At 39.1% G+C, this 19,142-nt stretch overlaps 1 protein-coding gene across 1 annotated transcript in view; it reads left to right on the top strand.

Annotated features, from left to right (window-relative positions):
* Positions 1–16,841, top strand: part of MARCHF11 (membrane associated ring-CH-type finger 11) — a 35,062-nt gene extending 18,221 nt beyond the window's left edge. Inside the window, exons 3-4 of the mRNA XM_065831966.2 lie at positions 4,251–4,443; positions 11,448–16,841. Of these exons, the coding sequence (XP_065688038.1) occupies positions 4,251–4,443; positions 11,448–11,770 (516 nt within the window). The 3' untranslated portion in view covers positions 11,771–16,841. The remainder of the gene's footprint in view (positions 1–4,250; positions 4,444–11,447) is intronic.
* Positions 16,842–19,142: the final 2,301 nt, after the last annotated feature.

Here is a 19,142-nt window from a genome sequence, read left to right as displayed (position 1 = left end):
GATTTCATAATTGTATATTGAAATAAAAGGTATTCTTTTCATGGGCAAAGGAGACAGCATGGTACATCATAATACTACAGATGTGATGGGAAGGAATATAAACCAGGATCCTATTTCACAGAAATTTAAATGAGAATTTTTAAATGAATCTGTCATTGAAAAATTACAATATTATTACAGCTATGTATATACAAAATAATTAACATTTTCTTTCAGTTTATGTTTTTAAGCAAAACCAGTAATCTTTCAGGGTCATGCGCTTCCCAGAAGCTGACACTAAAAGGCTGTATAGATCCTTTCTAACTTGGCAAGATACTTAGCTAAAAGAACTGTTACTGATTATAGAATGTATAGTCAGCAAATGACAAAATCAAATTAGGAAGTTGTACTATAATTTATAATCATGAGCAATTAGGAGTTGTGAGACAGGTTACATGAAGAAAATGAGAAACACTTCTATGGAAATAATGGATTTAAATTATGACACACTCATAATGAGATCATTCAGTTTGGAATGTTAAATAATTTAGTCTGTTAAATTCTCAGTGCAATTTCTCAACATCAACTATTGCTGAATTATTTTTAATGCACTATTTTTGTGACCTATTTATCATAGGCTGTTAATTTGACATTAAAAGGTGAAACAATTACAACAGCATGCAACAGGGCATACAATAAGGTACATGATGGTGAGAAATCAAATACATTTTAACTGGCTTTTGATACTATAAAAATAATCTTACTATTAGAAAGGGAGTCTTCTGTTCCTGGCTGTCTGTCAGAGTATATACTCACATACATTAGCTATGCTGTGACACTTCAGGTAGAAGAAAAGCATGACCACAACTCCAGTTCCTCTTCACAGGCCTTGTTATGAAATGCAATGCCATCAAACAATTTAGTCCTATGTAGTTCCTCTCTCATTGCCTAATGGCTCATACTGTCCATGGCTAAGTAAAAGACCAAACCTTCCAAACTTATTTACATGTGAATTATGTCATAAATACAGAAAATCTTCATTATGTGAAAAGTATGCCTGTCTTAGTAACATCTGTTTGCTTTTTATCATTTGTACATCCACTGTCTTCTTGCCATTAGCACAGAAACCAAGGTCCCCAAACTGATCCCATATTAGAGTTTAATACCAAACCATCCCACCCTGTCACTCTGGCGGTGTTGGGTTCTCATGGCAGACCACCTAGCACTAGGAGGCAAGTCAGCAGTTTCACATAGAACTTTCTGGGCCTCTTGAATGCTTTCCATCTTACACATACAGTCCTTCCTCCTCTATCTACTGTGGGATCTCATCAGTTAGCTTAACTTACAGATCACACTAATAGGGAGGTAACTTTCGTAACATGTTAAAATTACTTGGTTATTCCTGAGCTTTGTACTGAGGAAGGTGGAAGACTACTGTTTCTTTTGTAGAAGAAAGGCAGTGAATACCACGCAGTAGATGAGTAACAGAAGAAAACATCCAAACCCGTTTTGGGGTTCTTGGTTGTTTTGTTATTTTTTGTTTTGTTGTGTAGCCATTCTTTGATTTTTGAAGGCGAAGGAGTTAGGAACTGCAACTTGTGGAACACTTGGGCATTTTCTCAGTAGTTGAGGTGGCTCCCCTTCCTGGTTGGTAGCATACTAATATGCTGAATCTTTGGAATTACTGAATTTATTGCAGTTAAGAGATTCAATTGCTTGCATTGTGGACAGACAATCTGATCAAGAGAATAGCAAAGCGATTAGAATACATTCTTGAGAAGATACTGAGAAGAGGATCATATCAATTTCTAAGGACTTTTCAAGGTCAAACTTTGCTACAAAGAAGTTTAAGTAAGCCAACAAAAGCTCTCATGAGATTGAAAAAGATGGTACGAGTGTTTGATTCAGGTTGTGAGTGAGAGATATGAATAGAAGTTTGTTGTTAGACAACACCAGAATAAGGGATGGGCTTTATATCTAGACTGCAATCTACATTGCTTATTGCTAATGTTTGGACTGCTTTTCCTATCTATCCGAAGTGCTCTCTTTGCAGAATAATTATGAGTAATATTAAATTTAAAAACATGAAAATCAAAATAAACTGAAGTGACTTTAGGAACCTCTGCATTGCTGAAATTGCACTGTGAAAGATCTGCTGTTTACTTCAGTGATCTAACACTTTTTTCATTTTATTGCCAGCTTCTTCCACAAATTTGACAGTTTAATATGTTGTGATTGTTAAAGCTTTAGTTCATGTAAATGTACTTCGATTTCAAACATTCCAAACAAGTTTATCACAGGTCTGTCTCACAGTGATAATGAAAGAAGATAAAAAAAGATACATAACCAATAGCATTTTGACAGTTTTCTGCCAAGTCAGACTATGTCGCTTCAGCTGAGAAATGAAAAACGATTTTATTGAACCTATCCCTATAGTGTCTAAATAGAGTTCTATGAATTTCAGTGCTGACATTTAAATTCTGTATACAAGTAGTGTCTGAGTCATGAGAAGCTCACATCATTCTGTCATGCATCACTTGTTAATGACCTTCCTTGACCTTATAAATTTTTTTTCTAACAAATGAATTGAGTATCCGTAGTTGCTTTACCATAGAAAAGGTAGTATTTCATATGAATAGCCCCATTCCAAACCCTGAATTTCAATGAAATAGCTAGCATGAGTTTAATAAGTTCATTGTAAAAGGATAATATTTCAAGATGGGCAATTTACAAATTGTTATACAGCTTTTGTACTGTTACATTCATAAAGCTGCAACAAGAGAAGGCATGCAGCACCAGCTGTCCAAATTAGTCAATAGTAGAAAAGCTAATGAAAAAGGTGGAAAGAGAAGAAAGGGACAGAGGACCTCACTGCTCACCCAGGCTCTTCACAGTGGAACTTGGTGGGAGGAAAAGAGCCTAAGTTGGAACAAAAGAGGATCAGCCTGGATAAAGGAAAAAACATGTTTTAAGAAAAACATTTTTGAACTGCAAGACAGTCGGAAGTGGAACAGGGTGCCCAGAAAGTCTGAACAGTCTTCATGCTTGGAGGTTTTCAAGGTGTTACTAGTGAGTAAAGTCCTGAGCAATCTGGTCTGATTGCATCACTGACCTTGCTCTGAGCAGGAAGTTGAGCTACAGACCTCCCACAGCCCCTTGCCATGTAAATTATTCTAGCATCCTACAGCAAAGGGTACCCAATTGCTGATTAAAAGAGAAACCTTTCATAAAATAACAGTAAAAATGAAAAATATTGCCAGATGGGAAAAGAGCTAATAGGGCCCTTACTTCAGTAGCTCTTTCTCCACTTATCCCAACCATGTAAGGGGCAGGTATGTTCCAAGTTAGAAACAGGAAAGATGGCATTCTCCAGTGCCTGCTTACTAGCTCTGGAGTAGGTGATGGGGCCAAAGTGGGGAGTCTACCACGGTAATTTAGACTATTACAGGCAAGAAAGACCATACATGTCAAGGACAGTCTAGAATGCTTTTTCTCTTATGCAGTGTTTTGCTTCTGTGACTCTTTGTTTTAACAAAATTTTATTTCTGTTCTTACCTTGACAGAATTCAGTAAGCATACTCTTTTATATTTACATCTTGTCACACCATAAATCTGAATCACCTCTCATATAGAGAATGCAGGCCTTCCTGGAAAGGCAGATGTAATTGGGATGCACTGAAAATAAAGGTTCATGCTCCTCGTATTCAGGGATCCTACTGAGCCTTCAGGTTGCTTCCATACTAGACTGCAGGTGTGTCTCTGTAACATTAACACTGATTAACCCAACTGCCTTGTTATGTCTGAAGAGAGCCTGGAACTTCTTTGATGAGCAGCAGGAAAGTGGAAAATGGCTTCAGACTCCAGGGGGGTGGGATGGAAAGGAAAATTGTCGCTTTCAACTTGTCACATGAACATAAAATATACTTAAGATTGTCTTCCCAACAAATATGAAAGGCTGTGTTCCATTCCTAAGACTAAACATTTTTTTGCCTAGGTATTCGAAACAGAAATGAAACTATTAAGTGTTCTGAAGTTCACAGCTAGATGGTGATTATAGTGATGCTGGAGGAGACGGAGAAGCAACTATTAGTTTACCTAAAAGTGAAATAGGTTAAAAAATATATAAAATGTCAGTATTGAGGATATTAGTAAAGATCTATGAAGATATGTATAAATATTAAAATAATTTCTTATTTCAGGAAAAAGTGGAGTTGAATGTACAATCGCAGAAAATAACATTTTTATCTTATACAACTTTGTTTCTCTTTTAGTGGCAAAGCATTACTATAACACTGGTTGAGAAAGTGCAGATGGTTGCTGTAATCCTAGGATCTCTGTTCTTAGTAGCAAGTGTGACTTGGCTTCTATGGTCAGCCTTCAGCCCTTATGCAGTATGGCAAAGAAAGGACATCCTTTTTCAAATCTGCTATGGAATGTATGGTTTTATGGATCTAGTATGCATAGGTAAGCTCAACATCTTTAAACAGCACAGACTGTGATTTAAGACTGTGACTATATCTATTTTTTCTAATTGGTCAGTCTAATTGATCAGTTCTTTGCAGATTTATTCTCACCTGGTACCTTTGGCAAATACTGATTCATACAGTGTTACAAGTACTGAAAAAAGAAAAGAACCAAAGAAACTTTAATATTCATTACAGTGTATCCCCGAGGTCTTAGTGATGAGAAGAGGAATAGATGGCTAGCAAAGTTCAGGAAGTTAGATAGATGAAAATAACCAAGACATTATTAAAATAATAAGCAAAATTATGTGTTGCCAAGTCTACTGATGCCACTTTGCGTTAGATTGTACCATCGTGAAGCACAGAAGCAGCCCTTGAGGATGTTGTCCAACTACGTATCCAAAATTGTTGCGCAGATTTATATAGGTCACTGTGCTAGTAGCAGAAAAGAACGGAGAAGACAGGTTTGTGTTCTTTGTATATCATAAACAGTTATGAAACACTGTAATAGTGCTAACTATAATAAATTACTATACTATTAAAAAGTCTCAAGTCATTTAGCTCTATCTTATAAAAGAAAATACTGACCAGTTTTAAAATTTCTGAAAATATACTGGACACAGAAATAATAAACAGAAATCCCTTTATTATTTGATAAAAGAACCTGGAATTGCTGGTTAGAATAGCTACAATTATTTGCAAAGAAAATTTAATAATTGCAGTAAACATTAAACCACATTCTTAGAATTGTAATTCAAAGAAAATCCAGAAGTCAAATGCTATCTGATGTTTGCTTTGAGATTTATGAGTGATAAGTGTTGATGTTACCCAGTCTCATATATGGGAATTCAGGAGGACAGTGCTGAATTCTGCTCAATAAGGTGCAAAGAAACAGAGTGATTCCTAATATCAAGGCTTTTGCTCCAAACATCAGGCCATATAATCTTTTATTGAAACCATCTCATTATTGTAAGAGTATTTATATTTCAGCTGGATCAGCAGCTCTGTTTGTTTTGTAATTTTTCTAAGAAAAGCTCACTCTGTGGACCCAAATCTTCTCAGACAGAAGAATGGACAGGATCTTGGTCTCTAATACTCTGGAGAAGTGCTCAGCCTTTAAACGAAATAAAGGACTCAGCTACATGTCCTTTTACATGCTCATTCCTGAATACCACTTTTTCTGGCTTAACACTCCATATTGGGCCTTTGCTGTGTTTGTTCTTTTTTTCAAGTGAAAACAAAGTGTGCTTCAGGCATTCTAAACTTTTTATTTATATGGAATTCTGTTTTTTTTCACAAATATTACAATTGTAAAAACTTTACTTTGGTAACATCAACTTTCCTTTGGTATGCATCAACTAGTTGAAATAACCAATTATTTCAAACTATTTCCATTTCTTTCGATTTGCTTGACTGTTAAAACATCTAAACCAAGTTAATCTCAAAATCAATCAAGAACATCTGTGGGTGATCAGAAATATTAGTTTTATTTAGCTGTAAAAGTAAACTGTAGTAAGATGAGCCTTCCCTAGGTTGGTACATGCAGTTATGTAGCTGCCTTTGGAGCCAGCCAGGCTGAAGCCACCTCTGACTGGAAGCTACTAACTAACATGTGCCTCACATGGCTCAGGAGCTTCTGGCCTAACCGGCACCATGCAGGAGCAAAGAGCAGGTGCAGACAAACTGACTTGCCTGTAACTACATAAATGCATGTTTTGTAGTTTGATCATAAGTAATACATGGAAATTTTTATGTACAACAGACTATAATTAAACATATTTGGACACTGTTTTGTAATTACGAAGTTCAGTGCGGATGTGATTTAACTATATCTGAAAATTCAGAAAGCTGTATAAAGGAGCTTTGGTAACTGTAGAATTCTGATGATCCAGATTCATTCAGCCCACTTATTTTACATATAATTAAAAGTAATCTGCATTCTGTAAGTTTGTAAAACCAGGACTTCCTGTAACTCTTGAAAATATTTTAAAATATATTTGATTTTTTTCGATTTGATCTTTTTCTTTCATCACAGAGTGAAGTATTTTAGATTTGTTCTCTAATAGATGGATGTAATTACTCATGAATGATTAAAAAAATCCCAACACTGTCCATTACGCTGATGACTTCCCAAAGGCATTGACCTATGATTTTACCATTGGATAATCTATATAATCTCTCATGACAAAAGCTTGTAATGCTTACAGCCAGCCACAGTTCTCATTTAGTATCTCCTCTCATTTGTGTTTAGTCATTCATGGCATTCTCTTAGTTTTCAACAGGATTTACAGTGAATGAATGCCTATACTCCCACTGAAATGTCTCTTTATTTCAAAGAGAAATCTATGCAGACAGGAGTTTTCCTGTGCACCATATATTTCAAGACAAGTGCTTGAGTTACTGGTGGAATGACCAAGACTCATTCCAACTGCCTTCGTTCATGCCTTCCTATAGTTCTGCATAACCATTTTTGTCATTTGTGAAGTGTAAATATCTGTACTTTTTGAAATGTTTTGTTGTCATCATTTTTAAAAGTAGCTTTCCCAAAGGTAATGACATATTTATATGACATCCTTGAAAACTCGCACATATGATCATAATTTGTTTTCCCAATGATCGATTTGTATACTGGAGGTAGCACACCCTCCACTTTCTTATCAAGTAAATTACATGTAACTTGTATTTTAATTCTTGATTTTGATTATATTTTCACTGAAAGAAACATCCCAAAGATTACAGGTCACCAATATAATATCTTCTATTCATTCCAGTGTATGTATTTTATTGGTATCCATTTTTTTCATCTTCCACTCTAATTTTTCTAGAAATCTAATTTCTTCCTAACAGGATCATCTTTTTTACTTATCAGTGTTAATTCAATCCTACAAGTCACTAGTTTGCACATTTCTGCATCTAAGCTGGGCATAAACCTCTTGTCTCTGAAACTTGCTGATAATGGAAGTTTTCCCAAGGCAAATCTTGAACATTTTAATCAAACAGAACTACTGCCTGGGAGACCCAGTGCTGCTGCAGTGACAGTGCTCAGATTGGACTATGTATGTGGGAATTACAAAAGGGAATGAGTTCGTGCGATAATATGAAAGGAAAGAATTAATAAACCCCTTATTTAGCCGCTGAAGGACAGTACACAAAGTCTTTGGCATTCTGCATTGTAGACCTAGCAATTAGTTCTTGTAACAGTGACATCATATGATGTTATATATTTTCATTGGAATATAACAGTAACTACTAGCCATAAGTGGCTCTACCATGAACAAAACCTCTCACAAATAATAACAGCTCACTTGCCATCCCAGAACAACTGTGCAGCTCCTTTAGAGCAGGAAAGCAACTGTAATATTGCACTAGAAACATGAGTGGTGCCAGTACTATAGCAAGGGAGTAAGCAATGGGAGCCAATGTGAGGGTGAATAGCCCTCTGAAAGCCTCTTTCATCCCCACCAAGGAACTGGATGCCCAGCAGCATTCATGTAACTCCCATAGTTTTCAAGATGTACAAGCTGAAGTTACGTGTAATGAACACATCTAGCTGCACTTATTATTTCTTTACCCAGAAAGCCAGTCTTTCACTAATTCTAAATAGTTCAGAGAGAGTTTTATTGCTATTTTTAGAGTGGACGTGTTTCACTTCAATGCTTTTAAGCACTTTATTGTTTTGTTGTGGGGTTTTTTTTATATCTGTGAACCTCTGAATAAAGAGATGGTATTTTGTCCAGTTGTAAAGTCTGTTTCTGAAAAGGGTCTTTTATTCCCTGGTAAAAGTCTGTGGTGTTCCTGGGAGGACCATTCCTAAATTATTATAAGCAAGATTAGTGTGATAAATAAGACAACATTGGAATCTGATACCACATCAGAACTAAGCAGAGTTGCCTTCTTGTAATGACATTCAGTATGAAAAATGTCAAGTGTTCTTGTGACTCAGGGTGAGAAATCCTTTGGATAGAGTGAAACTATCTCATACTACTCAGCAATAAAAGAAAATAAAATTATGATCTCCCCATAATCCTGTTGTCTGAATTGCACTACAATTGCTACATCTTAAAATAAATCTTGAATATAAAGTCTTCTTAGAACCTTTAGGGTATTTTGCCAGGTCCATCATCCCAAAACTTTGTTCTTTGTAGATATTAATTGGACAGAATGACAGAATAGCTAACAGTAGTGAATTCTAACATTTCCTCTTGGGATCATCTGGATCAAACAATTTGATTTTTTCCTTAAGACTATGTCCTCTGTGCTGTTGAAACCACAGTATTTGGAACAAGTCGATATTATTCATAGATTTATCCCGATTTTCTCTCTTATATCCTCATTGATTGCTGTGGAACTTTTAAGAAAAAGAAGATTCTTTGCCATTTTCTTACAGCTTCACTTTAGTAACTAAACACTTACATTTTGAGCATCAGAACTCCTTTGCAATGGGAAAATCTCCAGCATTTTAACCTTACCCAGATTTTCCCTTGTTTGTGGTCCTGGAACTGTTAGGTGCTGAGAACTTATATTCTCGCAGGCCCTAGAAAATATCTTTTAAGAGACAGAAGACCTGTTAGAATTCTTTTGCCTCTTCTACGTAGGTCTTTTTCAATGTGTCATTTTATTAGATGGAAACTAAATCTTTTCATGGGAGGAGTTATGAAAGTAGTGCTTTCTTCTTCAGCGTTGCCAAATGTGGCAACTTTATTTCAAGCCTTGTGATATTTGATCCTTTGTTCCTTAGCTTTTTTGGAGCATATGTGAATAACAGCTTTCATTTTAAGGAAAATTTCTCTTCCTTGGCATTGTTGAGAAAACTTTGAAAACATAATTTCAGTAAATCCTGAAAGCTCAAAAAAGAGTAAAAAAGAGCTCCTTAAAATAAGAAGTCCTATAATGACTTCTGTCATAATTTTGGGAGGATACTTTTGATTGTTTAAATGTACTTCATGGTCCTTCCTCAACTGCCTCATTCTCTATTCTAAAATATGTTGTTCAGGTTTCAATGGAGAGCAGGCAGGTATCAAAAATCTTTACGCAACAGTAAATAGTTTCTCTCAACTTTTGTTTCATCACAGTTTTGAGGGAAGTTAAGCCAAAGAATACTATGATCCAGTGACAGGTAGAGGGAAAATTATGCTCATCTCCCTTATCATTGTAGGCGAAATCCAGCAGACAAAAAAAAAAAAAAAAAGGTGTGTGATCTTTGTCACAGCAATAAAACTGTGGCTTATGTGGCTTGTAGATTTTGTATGTGATCAAAAATATTTATCCTTTTTTAAGACAGTATAGCCAGTCTTGAACGTGCATTTATGTACTAATGTGGCTGCTAAATTTTTAGGACAGGTTGCTTTATATATATCCGAGAAAATGAAGATAGATATCTTGCAGTCAAGAAAACATTCCACTAAAATGCAATGTCAATACAAAATACATTTAGAATTTTTAACAAATAATTAAGTTTCTGTTGTATTAGTTTTGCTGTATCGGATGCTTCAATGAATTCTAGGCAACTTTGGAACTTGATGATCTTTAAGGTCCCTTCCAACCCAAACCATTCTGTGATTCTGTGAAAGCCTTACAGAGATGCTACATTTGCTATCCTGTCCTTCTGAAAGCAATCTTTGTGTTTCTCCATCTTTCAGTGTAATGATCTTAAAAAATGTGTTAGAGTAGGCATTGTTATCTGCAAATCATTGCACTTGAATCTGAGGTTTCCTGTTAATGTAAATGTTTTAACCAACCTTTCTGCTTGTGTCATCTTTCTTTGAATGTCTCCTTTCATGTATCAGTTAAACTCACTGAGAGACCTAAGACACTTAAATCACAATTCTGTTGTGTAGGAACAGTTGATATACAATCTCTTGGGATAAAGGACTATAGCCTGTGACATTGCAGATCATATTATAGATGTGCCCACATACAGGAAAATTTTAGGCCAGAAACACACAGGACAAGAAATGTAGAAACGTGTTTGGCTAGACAGATGGCTCTCCTCCCAAAGCAGAGAGTAAGAGGAAACATGTGGCATTGCTCAGCACCATACAAGTTACTAGGCTGGCTGAGGAACAAAGGAGAAACCTGAAAAGAAGGCTGAAGCTCCATGTGCCTGCCCAGTAAATCCATATTTGAAATACTTACACATAAACGGCGTGTGTATAAATACATCTACATACATGTAATTATTAAGTAAATAAATTGTTTGCATGCATACAATAATCATAAATATTAGCTATATGGAAGTTCATAAGCAGATTGGTCTGTTGAGGAGTCCAGACTCCTTAAGAGAGCTTTTATAAGGTTTCCTGTGTCTCAACAAAAGAGATGTTTCTCAACTTCTATCTACTGAATTATGAAGAAGAAAGCCTATCATCCTTGCCATGCTCATCGTAGTTAATATTAACATTTAATTTATTCTTGCTCTACTGAAGCAAGACAGGAAAGTCATTATACTTACAGCTGTTTCAGCTTCTCATAAATCTTCTGTGCTCCCAAGTTGAACTAAGAATGTGAAAACACTTAAATTTGTTTGTATCTGTATTAATTCTACAAAACGCTCTCAAACAAATTTGAGACCATCCTGTTAATTTCAGGTGTAACTTACTGAAAGGTTGACTTAAACCAGTACAAATCTCAATAAATATTAGTTACTATGAGCAAGGGTTACACTAGCATAAACAGTCAATTTATAAATTGGCCAATAGGGTTCTTCTATATTGATTTACTTAAACCTAAATACTTTAGTTAGGCATGCTCAGCTTATTCCAGCATTGGTTATGTTGAGCTTTCATTCAGAACAATTTTATTTCCTCTACATGTTCCCACCTCTCAAACACATGAATAACCAGTGATGTTGCATACGTACAATTGATTTGCATTATCAGAGTTACAAATAATTTAAGAGCCTCTGGCAATTGCCAGATTCATTATAATGTATTACACCTGTATTTACTCTCAAAATGGTATCCAGTGACATTTTGAATAGGCTAATTTCTTTTTTCTTAATTTCAGGACTGATAGTACATGAAGGTGCATCTGTTTATCGAGTGTTTAAACGCTGGAGGGCTGTGAATCTACACTGGGATGTGTTAAATTACGATAAAGCCACAGACATAGAAGAGAGCAATCGAGGAGAACCCTCAGCAGGAAGGACATTGTGGTTACCGCTGACTGCATTTAGAAACAGAAGTTTAGTTCATCCGACACAGTTAACCTCACCAAGATTTCAGTGTGGCTATGTATTGTTGCATCTGTTCAACCGCATGAGACCTCAAGAAGATCCCTCAGAAGACAACGGCTCTGGGGAGGTAGTGATGAGAGTCACCTCAGTGTAAAGATTATGCTCACTGTGCTACACAGATAAGGAGAATGTGCCCTGATGTTACAGGACTTTGGAATGTAGTTACAACTAGTGGTGAAACCATTAACACTTGAAAAAATATATACACATTTTTTTAAAAAAATAATGCTTTTTATATGATCAGCTAAAACACAAATACATTTTTTCTGGGAAAAAAAGTCTCTTCCTTTTTATATAGTCTGGTTTATTAGAACTTTTGACAATTTGTACCTGAGGCGTGCACAAAATAGTTTAACTCTTAGGTCTTTGAATGATAAGGAAACTCATTTTTAAGTAAAAAAATATATTTAAATGTATTTTCTTAAACTCTGGCTTTCATCCACTACTGTTATTTTTCCCACTTTCATGAGGATTAAACTGAACAACCTTCTTCCAAAAAGAAAAAGAATTTTTACACAATTCAAGTATTATTCTTTTTCTGTCTTTGTTTTATTGTTGTTTGCAGCACAGTTCAGGTATATGAAAGTAGGGGCTATATTGTCACTTGTCTTTGAGCAGAAGTCCAACGGGTGTTCTACAAAACATGAGGGAAGATGCCAACTCTTCTTTTAGCTCTCCCAGATGAATGTGCAAGATGTCAGAGACAAGAATGACACAGGCATGGGAAGGGTCTTACAGTTCCTCTCGAGTCTCTAAGACCCGCAGAGAACTGGTGCTGTGCCAATGGCCAGAAATGACATTAAAATGACATTACCTTCTGAGCTGCGGTGCTGAATTTAGCAGCCTGTGAATTTCTAGTACCATTCTAACTGTAGGATATTGACATCACTTTAATTTTTTTTTCTTTTTCAAGAAAAAAATGCATGTTACAGCTTGTGGAATAATAATAAATCCCGATGGAAACTGAAGTAGAAATAATACAGAGCCTTAATTTTGCCAGGTAATGAATCACCACATTAAAAATGAGCCAGTGTTCATCTTTATCATGGTAGCTAATCAATGCTGTGAAGTTTGCTTCTCTGCTTTTGACTCATTGCAAAAATTCTAATATCATTTAATCAAATGAAAATATAAATTATTTCCAAGTTAGTAATTAAGTCTGTTAAAGATCAAGATGAAAAAGTAGAGCTGAAAGGACTCCGAGAATGGTAGCTTACTTAAAACAGTTTGGGGTGGGTTGACCTTGGCTGGCTGTCAGATCCCCATCTGGTTGCTCTCTTCCCCTTCTCAGTAGGACAGGGTTAGAAAATAAGATGAAAAATCTCATGGGTCAAGACAAAGACAAGGATGTCACTTACCAATTAGCATCATGGGCAAAGCAGACACAACTTAGGGAAAAATAATTTACTGTGAGTTAAAATAGAGTTGGATGGTAAAAAGCAAAGACAAAACCTAAAACACCTTCTCCTGCCCATTGTCCTTCTTCGCAGGCTTGGCTTTACCCCTTCACTCCCAACTCCTCTACCTCTTCTGCCTGAGAGGTGCAGAGGGAAGGGGAATGGGGGCTCCAGTCAGCCCATTACAGCTCCTCTCTGCCACTCCTGCTTCCTCACGCTTAGAATCATAGAATCATGAAATGTCCTGAGTTGGAAGGGACCCACAAGGATCATCGAGTCCAACTCCGGTCCCTGCACAGGACAACCCCACAGTTCACACCATGTGTCTGAGGGTGTTGTCCAATCACTTCTGGAAGAGATTTTCCTGTTCCAGTGTGGGGCTGTCCCAGGCACTGCAGTTCCTTCAGGGCACGTCCACCTGCTGTGGTGTGGGGTCCTGCTGGAACTCCAGCGTGGTGTCTCCATGGCTGCAGGCAATACCTGCTCCAGCAGGATCTCTCCAGGGGTCAGAGGGAAATCTCTGCTAGGGAACAGCTGTCCCCAGCATGGGGTGGCTTCAGCCTCTCCTCACAGGGGCTGCCCCTGCAGCCGAGTCTCTGCCCTGCTTCCAGCACCTGGGCACTGCACACACTACATGGTTAAACATTCTTATCTTCCAAAGTTGTAACCAATAGCTAAAAAAATTTAGTTATTTTGTGCAGCGGCTGGATGAATTACTGTGGCTTGAAAATTCCCTTTCAGGCTCAGCAGAATGGTGCTGGAATCGCTGTGTGCCTTCTGTTTATAAGAAGCTCCCATGCCAAGACCATACACAGGAGGCTTCTGTAACTATACTTGGAAGGGAGATAGAAATAATTTAAGCATTGGAGCTAAGAGCTCCTTATATTTTCATAAACATTTAGCCAATGAACTCTACACAGGGCCCACCATTCTGCCTTGCAGTCTCACAAGCTCAAATTTGCACTTAGTCTACGGATGACTTACTGCTCTTTAAACAACCAATGTGAAAAGAACTACATAGGCCATGAACAACAAAATGTTATCTCAAAAAAAGCCAATTTATCTCCTGTGTGGCAAATTACCAATATACAACAGGCAATCTCACTGAGAAACTGTGAGAATTCACTTATAGATTATCTTTAAACAATTTCCCAAAGGAGGCATTTGTGGAGAAACAGAAGATGAGAGAAACTATGACTGGGGGAACCTGCTGTATCCCTGGGAATTACTAGTTCTTGATTACTGCTTAAATAAAGCCTCCTTTCCCAGAAGGACCACAATTCGATGTGACCAAATTGTAATCAGAGTTAATATCTCAAAAAGCACTTGTGATAGAAGGAGAATAAGACAATGATATGTGGTCAATATATTAAAAGGTTATGTCTCACACCTTTTAGGTACTTGTGATCTCTGGGATTTAAAGAATATTTCAGTGGTCTTTTTACAGCATCCTAAAAACAAAATTGAGAACTATATGAGAACATTTTGTTGTAAAGAAATCTTTTTCATTCACATCCAAATAATTAGGGTGCTGGGCTAAAATGTCTCACCAGAAAAGATCAGTAGATGCAATTTAAAAGAGGACAAGATTTCTGTGTACAAATATTTGAAAGACACCTGGGTCTAGAACAGCTTTTGAGGGAAAAAAAGGTCCAATTAAGGCTAATGAAAATTAGTAATGAGAGAAATGTTCAGGGAAAATATCAGAAAAGCCTTTTTAATTGTAGGATTAGTCATCATTAATAATTTCTATGGCACAACAATTTTGCATATGTCTGCACTTACGTATTTCTATATGTAGGAAGGAAGCTCAGGAAACAATAAACAGTGACAGGATGAGTATAGGCAGGGTGCAGTTGTGAAGAAATAATGAAATCTATGTCTATGTTGTCCTGCAGAATGCTTTGCAGTAGCAAGAGTGCCTAGTGCAGAATCTGAATATTTCTTCATTGACCTTGTATTTGGATTTGTACAGTACTGCAGTGCTGTGATCACCTACATGCAAGATAGATGAATTCAAATTAGAACAGATGCAGAGAGGGGATATTAAGATGATAAAGGAACAGGCACTCTATTCCACATGAGGAAATTACAAAAGCATAGCTTGTTCTGCTTAACAAAAGTTGAGAGTGAATGTTATTGTTGTCTGCTAATATGTTGCAGAATAAAATTTATTTTAGGCAAAGAACAAGCCTTAGAAGCAAAAGAACTCAAGGACACAAATAGATCAGAAATAAATTTGGCTGGAAGTTCAAGGTGGGTTTAAAATATTAATATGATGAATCACAGACAACAATTCAAGTTGGAAGGGCCCGTAGAAGGACACGCAGTCCAAGCTCCAAGTTCAGCTCTGAGGTCAGACCTGGTTGCTCAGGGCTTTAAGCAGCCCGGTCTTAAAATTCTCCAAGGATGGAAATTAAACGACCTTTCTGGGCAATCAGTTCCAGTTCTTGACTGTCCCCAGAATGAAAAAGTGTTTCCTTCTGTCCTGCCTCTTCTCTTGTTCCAACTTATGCCTGCTGTCTCTCATCTTCCCATGGTGCCCTACTGTGAAGTGATTGCCTCTGTCTTCTTGACAACCCTCTCACAGGTGCTGTCAGGCTGCTGTCAGGCCTCCCCTGAAGCCATCTCTTCTCCAGGCTGAACAAGACTTGATCCCTCAGCCTGCCCTCACAGTGCACGTGCTCTGGCCTTCAGCCACCTTGGGGGCCTCCAGATGAACTTGCTCCAGTTACTCCATGTCTTTCCTGCACTGGGTTGCCCAGGGTGGTGCTGGCTGTCCCTGCAGCCAGGGGACACCACTGGCTCTGACTCAGTTTGTGCCTGCAAAAGTTCACAGGTCCTTTCCTGCAGAGCTGCTCTCAGCTGGGCAGGGACCAGCCTGTGCTCTTGCATTTGTGCTTCCTACTCAGGGGCAACACTTGACTTGTGTCCCTGATGAATTTCACGAGGTTGCTGCTGGTCTATTCCTCTTGCCTGCCTAGGTCACTCTGGATGGCAGCCCTGACTTTGTGTGTGCCTGCAATCTGGAATCATCTGCAAACTTGAGACCAGAACTGTCTGCCACCTCCACCAGATCACTGACAAAGATATAAAATGAGACAGGGCCCAGCACGGACCCTTATATTACTTCACTCGTTACTGGTCTACAGGTGGTGTAGGTCCCATTAACCACTTTCTTGACATGACTTTCTTGATGACTAGGCTGGAAGGGGGATGGGGTTGTAGCTGGGCTTATCCCAGTGGGGCAGCATTCTAAAACTGATGAGGACCTGGTGGCCTCCTGTGCCCCTAGGGAGAAACTGGTGTGTTCTGCTCGCTCCCTGAACTGCCTGTACACCAATGCATGCAGCATGGGGAATAATCAGGAGGAGTTAGAATCCTATGTTCGGTCGGGAGATTATGATCTGGTGGCAATTACAGAAACGTGGTGGGACAGTTCACATGACTGGAATGTGGTCCTGGATGGCCACGCCCTTTTCAGGAAAGACAGGCCAGCCAGGCGTGGTGGTGGAGTTGCTCTTTATGTGAGAGAGCAACTACAATGTACTAAATTCTGCCCAGGAGCAGATGAGGAACGAGTTGAGAGTCTATGGGTGAGAATTAAGGAGCAGGCTGGCAGGGATGATACTGTTGTAGGTGTCTATTACAGGCCACCAGATCAGGCTGAGGAAGTTGATGAGGCCTTCTATGGGCAGCTGAGAGTGGCCTCACAGTCACAGGCCCTGGTTGTTGTGGGTGATTTTAACTTCCCTGATGTTTGCTGGAAGGACCATTCAGCCAGCCAGCCACAGTCCAGGAGGTTCCTCCAGTGCATTGATGATAACTTCCTCATGCAGATGGTGGAGGAGCCGACCAGGAGAGGTGCACTGCTGGATCTCATCCTCACTAACAAGGAGGGTCTGGTCGAAGCAGTAAAGGTTGAGGGCTGCCTGGGTTGCAGTGACCACGAGATGGTGGAGTTCAGCATCTTGTGTGGCAGGAACAGAATAGCAAGTAGAATTGCAACCCTGGACTTTATCAGGGCTAACTTCGGCCTTTTCAAGCAATTGCTGGGGGAAATCCCATGGGCAAGACTGCTTGAAGGAAAAGGGGCCCAAGAGAGCTGGATTGCATTCAGAGATTGCTTCTTCCATGCTCAGGATCAGAGCATCCCCACACGTAGGAAGTCAAGGAAGGGAGCCCGGAGGCCTGTGTGGTTGAATAGGAATCTGTGGGTATGCTCAAGCAGAAGAGGCGAGTTTACAGGTCATGGAAGCAGGGGCTGGCCACTTGGGAGAAATATAAGGCTGCTGTTAGAGGATGTAGGAAGGCAGCTAGGGTAGCCAAGGCCTCCTTAGAATTACAAGAGGGGTCAAAGATAGCAAAAAGAACTTTTTCAAATACATAGCAGATAAAACTAATACCAGAGACAATGTAGGCCCACTGATGAATGGGGTGCCCTTCACCAAAATGAAGCCAACCAGCCTGTAGAAGCCTAGGTTGTCCTTTGGGCTTTTATTGAAGATAGGTGCGACATTTGCTGCTCTCTGCAATCACCAGACTCAGTCTTTACCTACTGATCGTTGTTGCTGTCCTCCTTGAGCCCTTTCGCTAAGCACCGAAGGCTGTGAGAACTTGGTGGTGAAGATGGAGATAAAGAAGACACTAGGGACAGTGGCCCTCTCTGTCTCCAGTGTTACAAAATCACTCACCCCACCAAGCAGTGAGCCCAGATTTCCTTGTTCGGCCTTCTACTGCTCATGTAGATGCTGAAGCTATTCGTCTTGCCCTTGATGTCTCTGCCACTTCAAGTCAAGCTTTGGCTTTCCTAACCCTGTTCCTACATGCCTGGGCATTATTTCTAAATGCCTCCTTTGTAGCCTGGCCCTGCTTCCATCTCCTGTATATGCCCATTTTGTAGTGGAGCTGTGCCACGAGTTCCCAGTTTAGTTGAGTTGGGCTGCTGATACACCTGCTTATTTACCCAGGTATCAAGATGGACCATTCTTGTACCTGGAGGACGCAGTCCATTCAGGTCTGGCAGTTCCCCTCATCTCCTTCCCTGGAGAGCTGCTCTTGTATGATCCCATCTACCCGCTCCCTAGACAACCCATAGGCTGCTGGCCTGGTGGCTCAAGTCTGGGCTCTGTGATGCTGCTCCCTCCCCTTGGGATCTTCATCTCCACTCTCTCACACTCACCATGGCCAATACTGCCATAGTTCACCACCTCCTCCACTGGTACCTCCTTGGCAGAGACAGCAGATCCATCAGTGTGATCCCCTGGGCTGGCCCAATCAGACCCTCCAGAAATCTGTCAGACACATACTGACCTTTCTCCTGGATTTAAGGAGAGATATTTATAATGCACTGCAGAGTGCAATCACAGTCTGAATTAAAGGTGATGCATACATTAAAACCAATTGCATAGCAAAAAATAAAAAGGAAACACAAGGAGAGGAACCCTTCAGAAGCATGAACACCTTTCAAAGATCACCCACCGATAGCAGAAAAATAGCTATTGATCAGTAGCATAATTTTCTCCTGCTGTGGCAAGTCAAATAACCTGCAAACGTGTAGAAACCCATGGTCATCCTCCTGCTTAACAAGTTCTTTCCTGAGATTGAAACTGTCCTTCCCCCTGGAGGTGGGCTTGAGGGGATTTTATCCCCTGGAGGATAAAAGACCTATCAGTTGGTTGAAAATTTGTAAAAGCCTCATAAAATGACATTTTCAGCATGAAGCAGGTGACTAAAGCCAACCACACAACTTGTTTCAACACCAGTCCAAGCAATCTGTTGAATCAGGTCATGCCGGTGAATCCATCTGAGTGCTGGAATTTAGGAACAGCCATGGGCAGCGACCAAAAATGCCACTGAGGTCACTGTGAGAGCAAGAGTTAAGGTGAATGAAAGGGGTTCAGACAGCAGTGGCTTGGTTACCTGGAGAACTTTCTTCAGCTTCCAGAGTTCCTTCCTGGCCCAAAACCTCACTTTGTCCTACACATGAGGCTGGAAGAGGAACTGCCAAATTTGTGAAAAATTATCTTGAATAGTTAGTCCACAGATCCCATTTTCTAGGCCTGACCA

Source organism: Patagioenas fasciata, chromosome 2 (assembly GCF_037038585.1).
Source record: "Patagioenas fasciata isolate bPatFas1 chromosome 2, bPatFas1.hap1, whole genome shotgun sequence".
NCBI classification, from domain to species: Eukaryota; Metazoa; Chordata; class Aves; order Columbiformes; family Columbidae; genus Patagioenas; species Patagioenas fasciata.
Note: the sequence above shows the minus strand (reverse complement) of the source record. Positions and strands in the feature narration are given on the sequence as shown.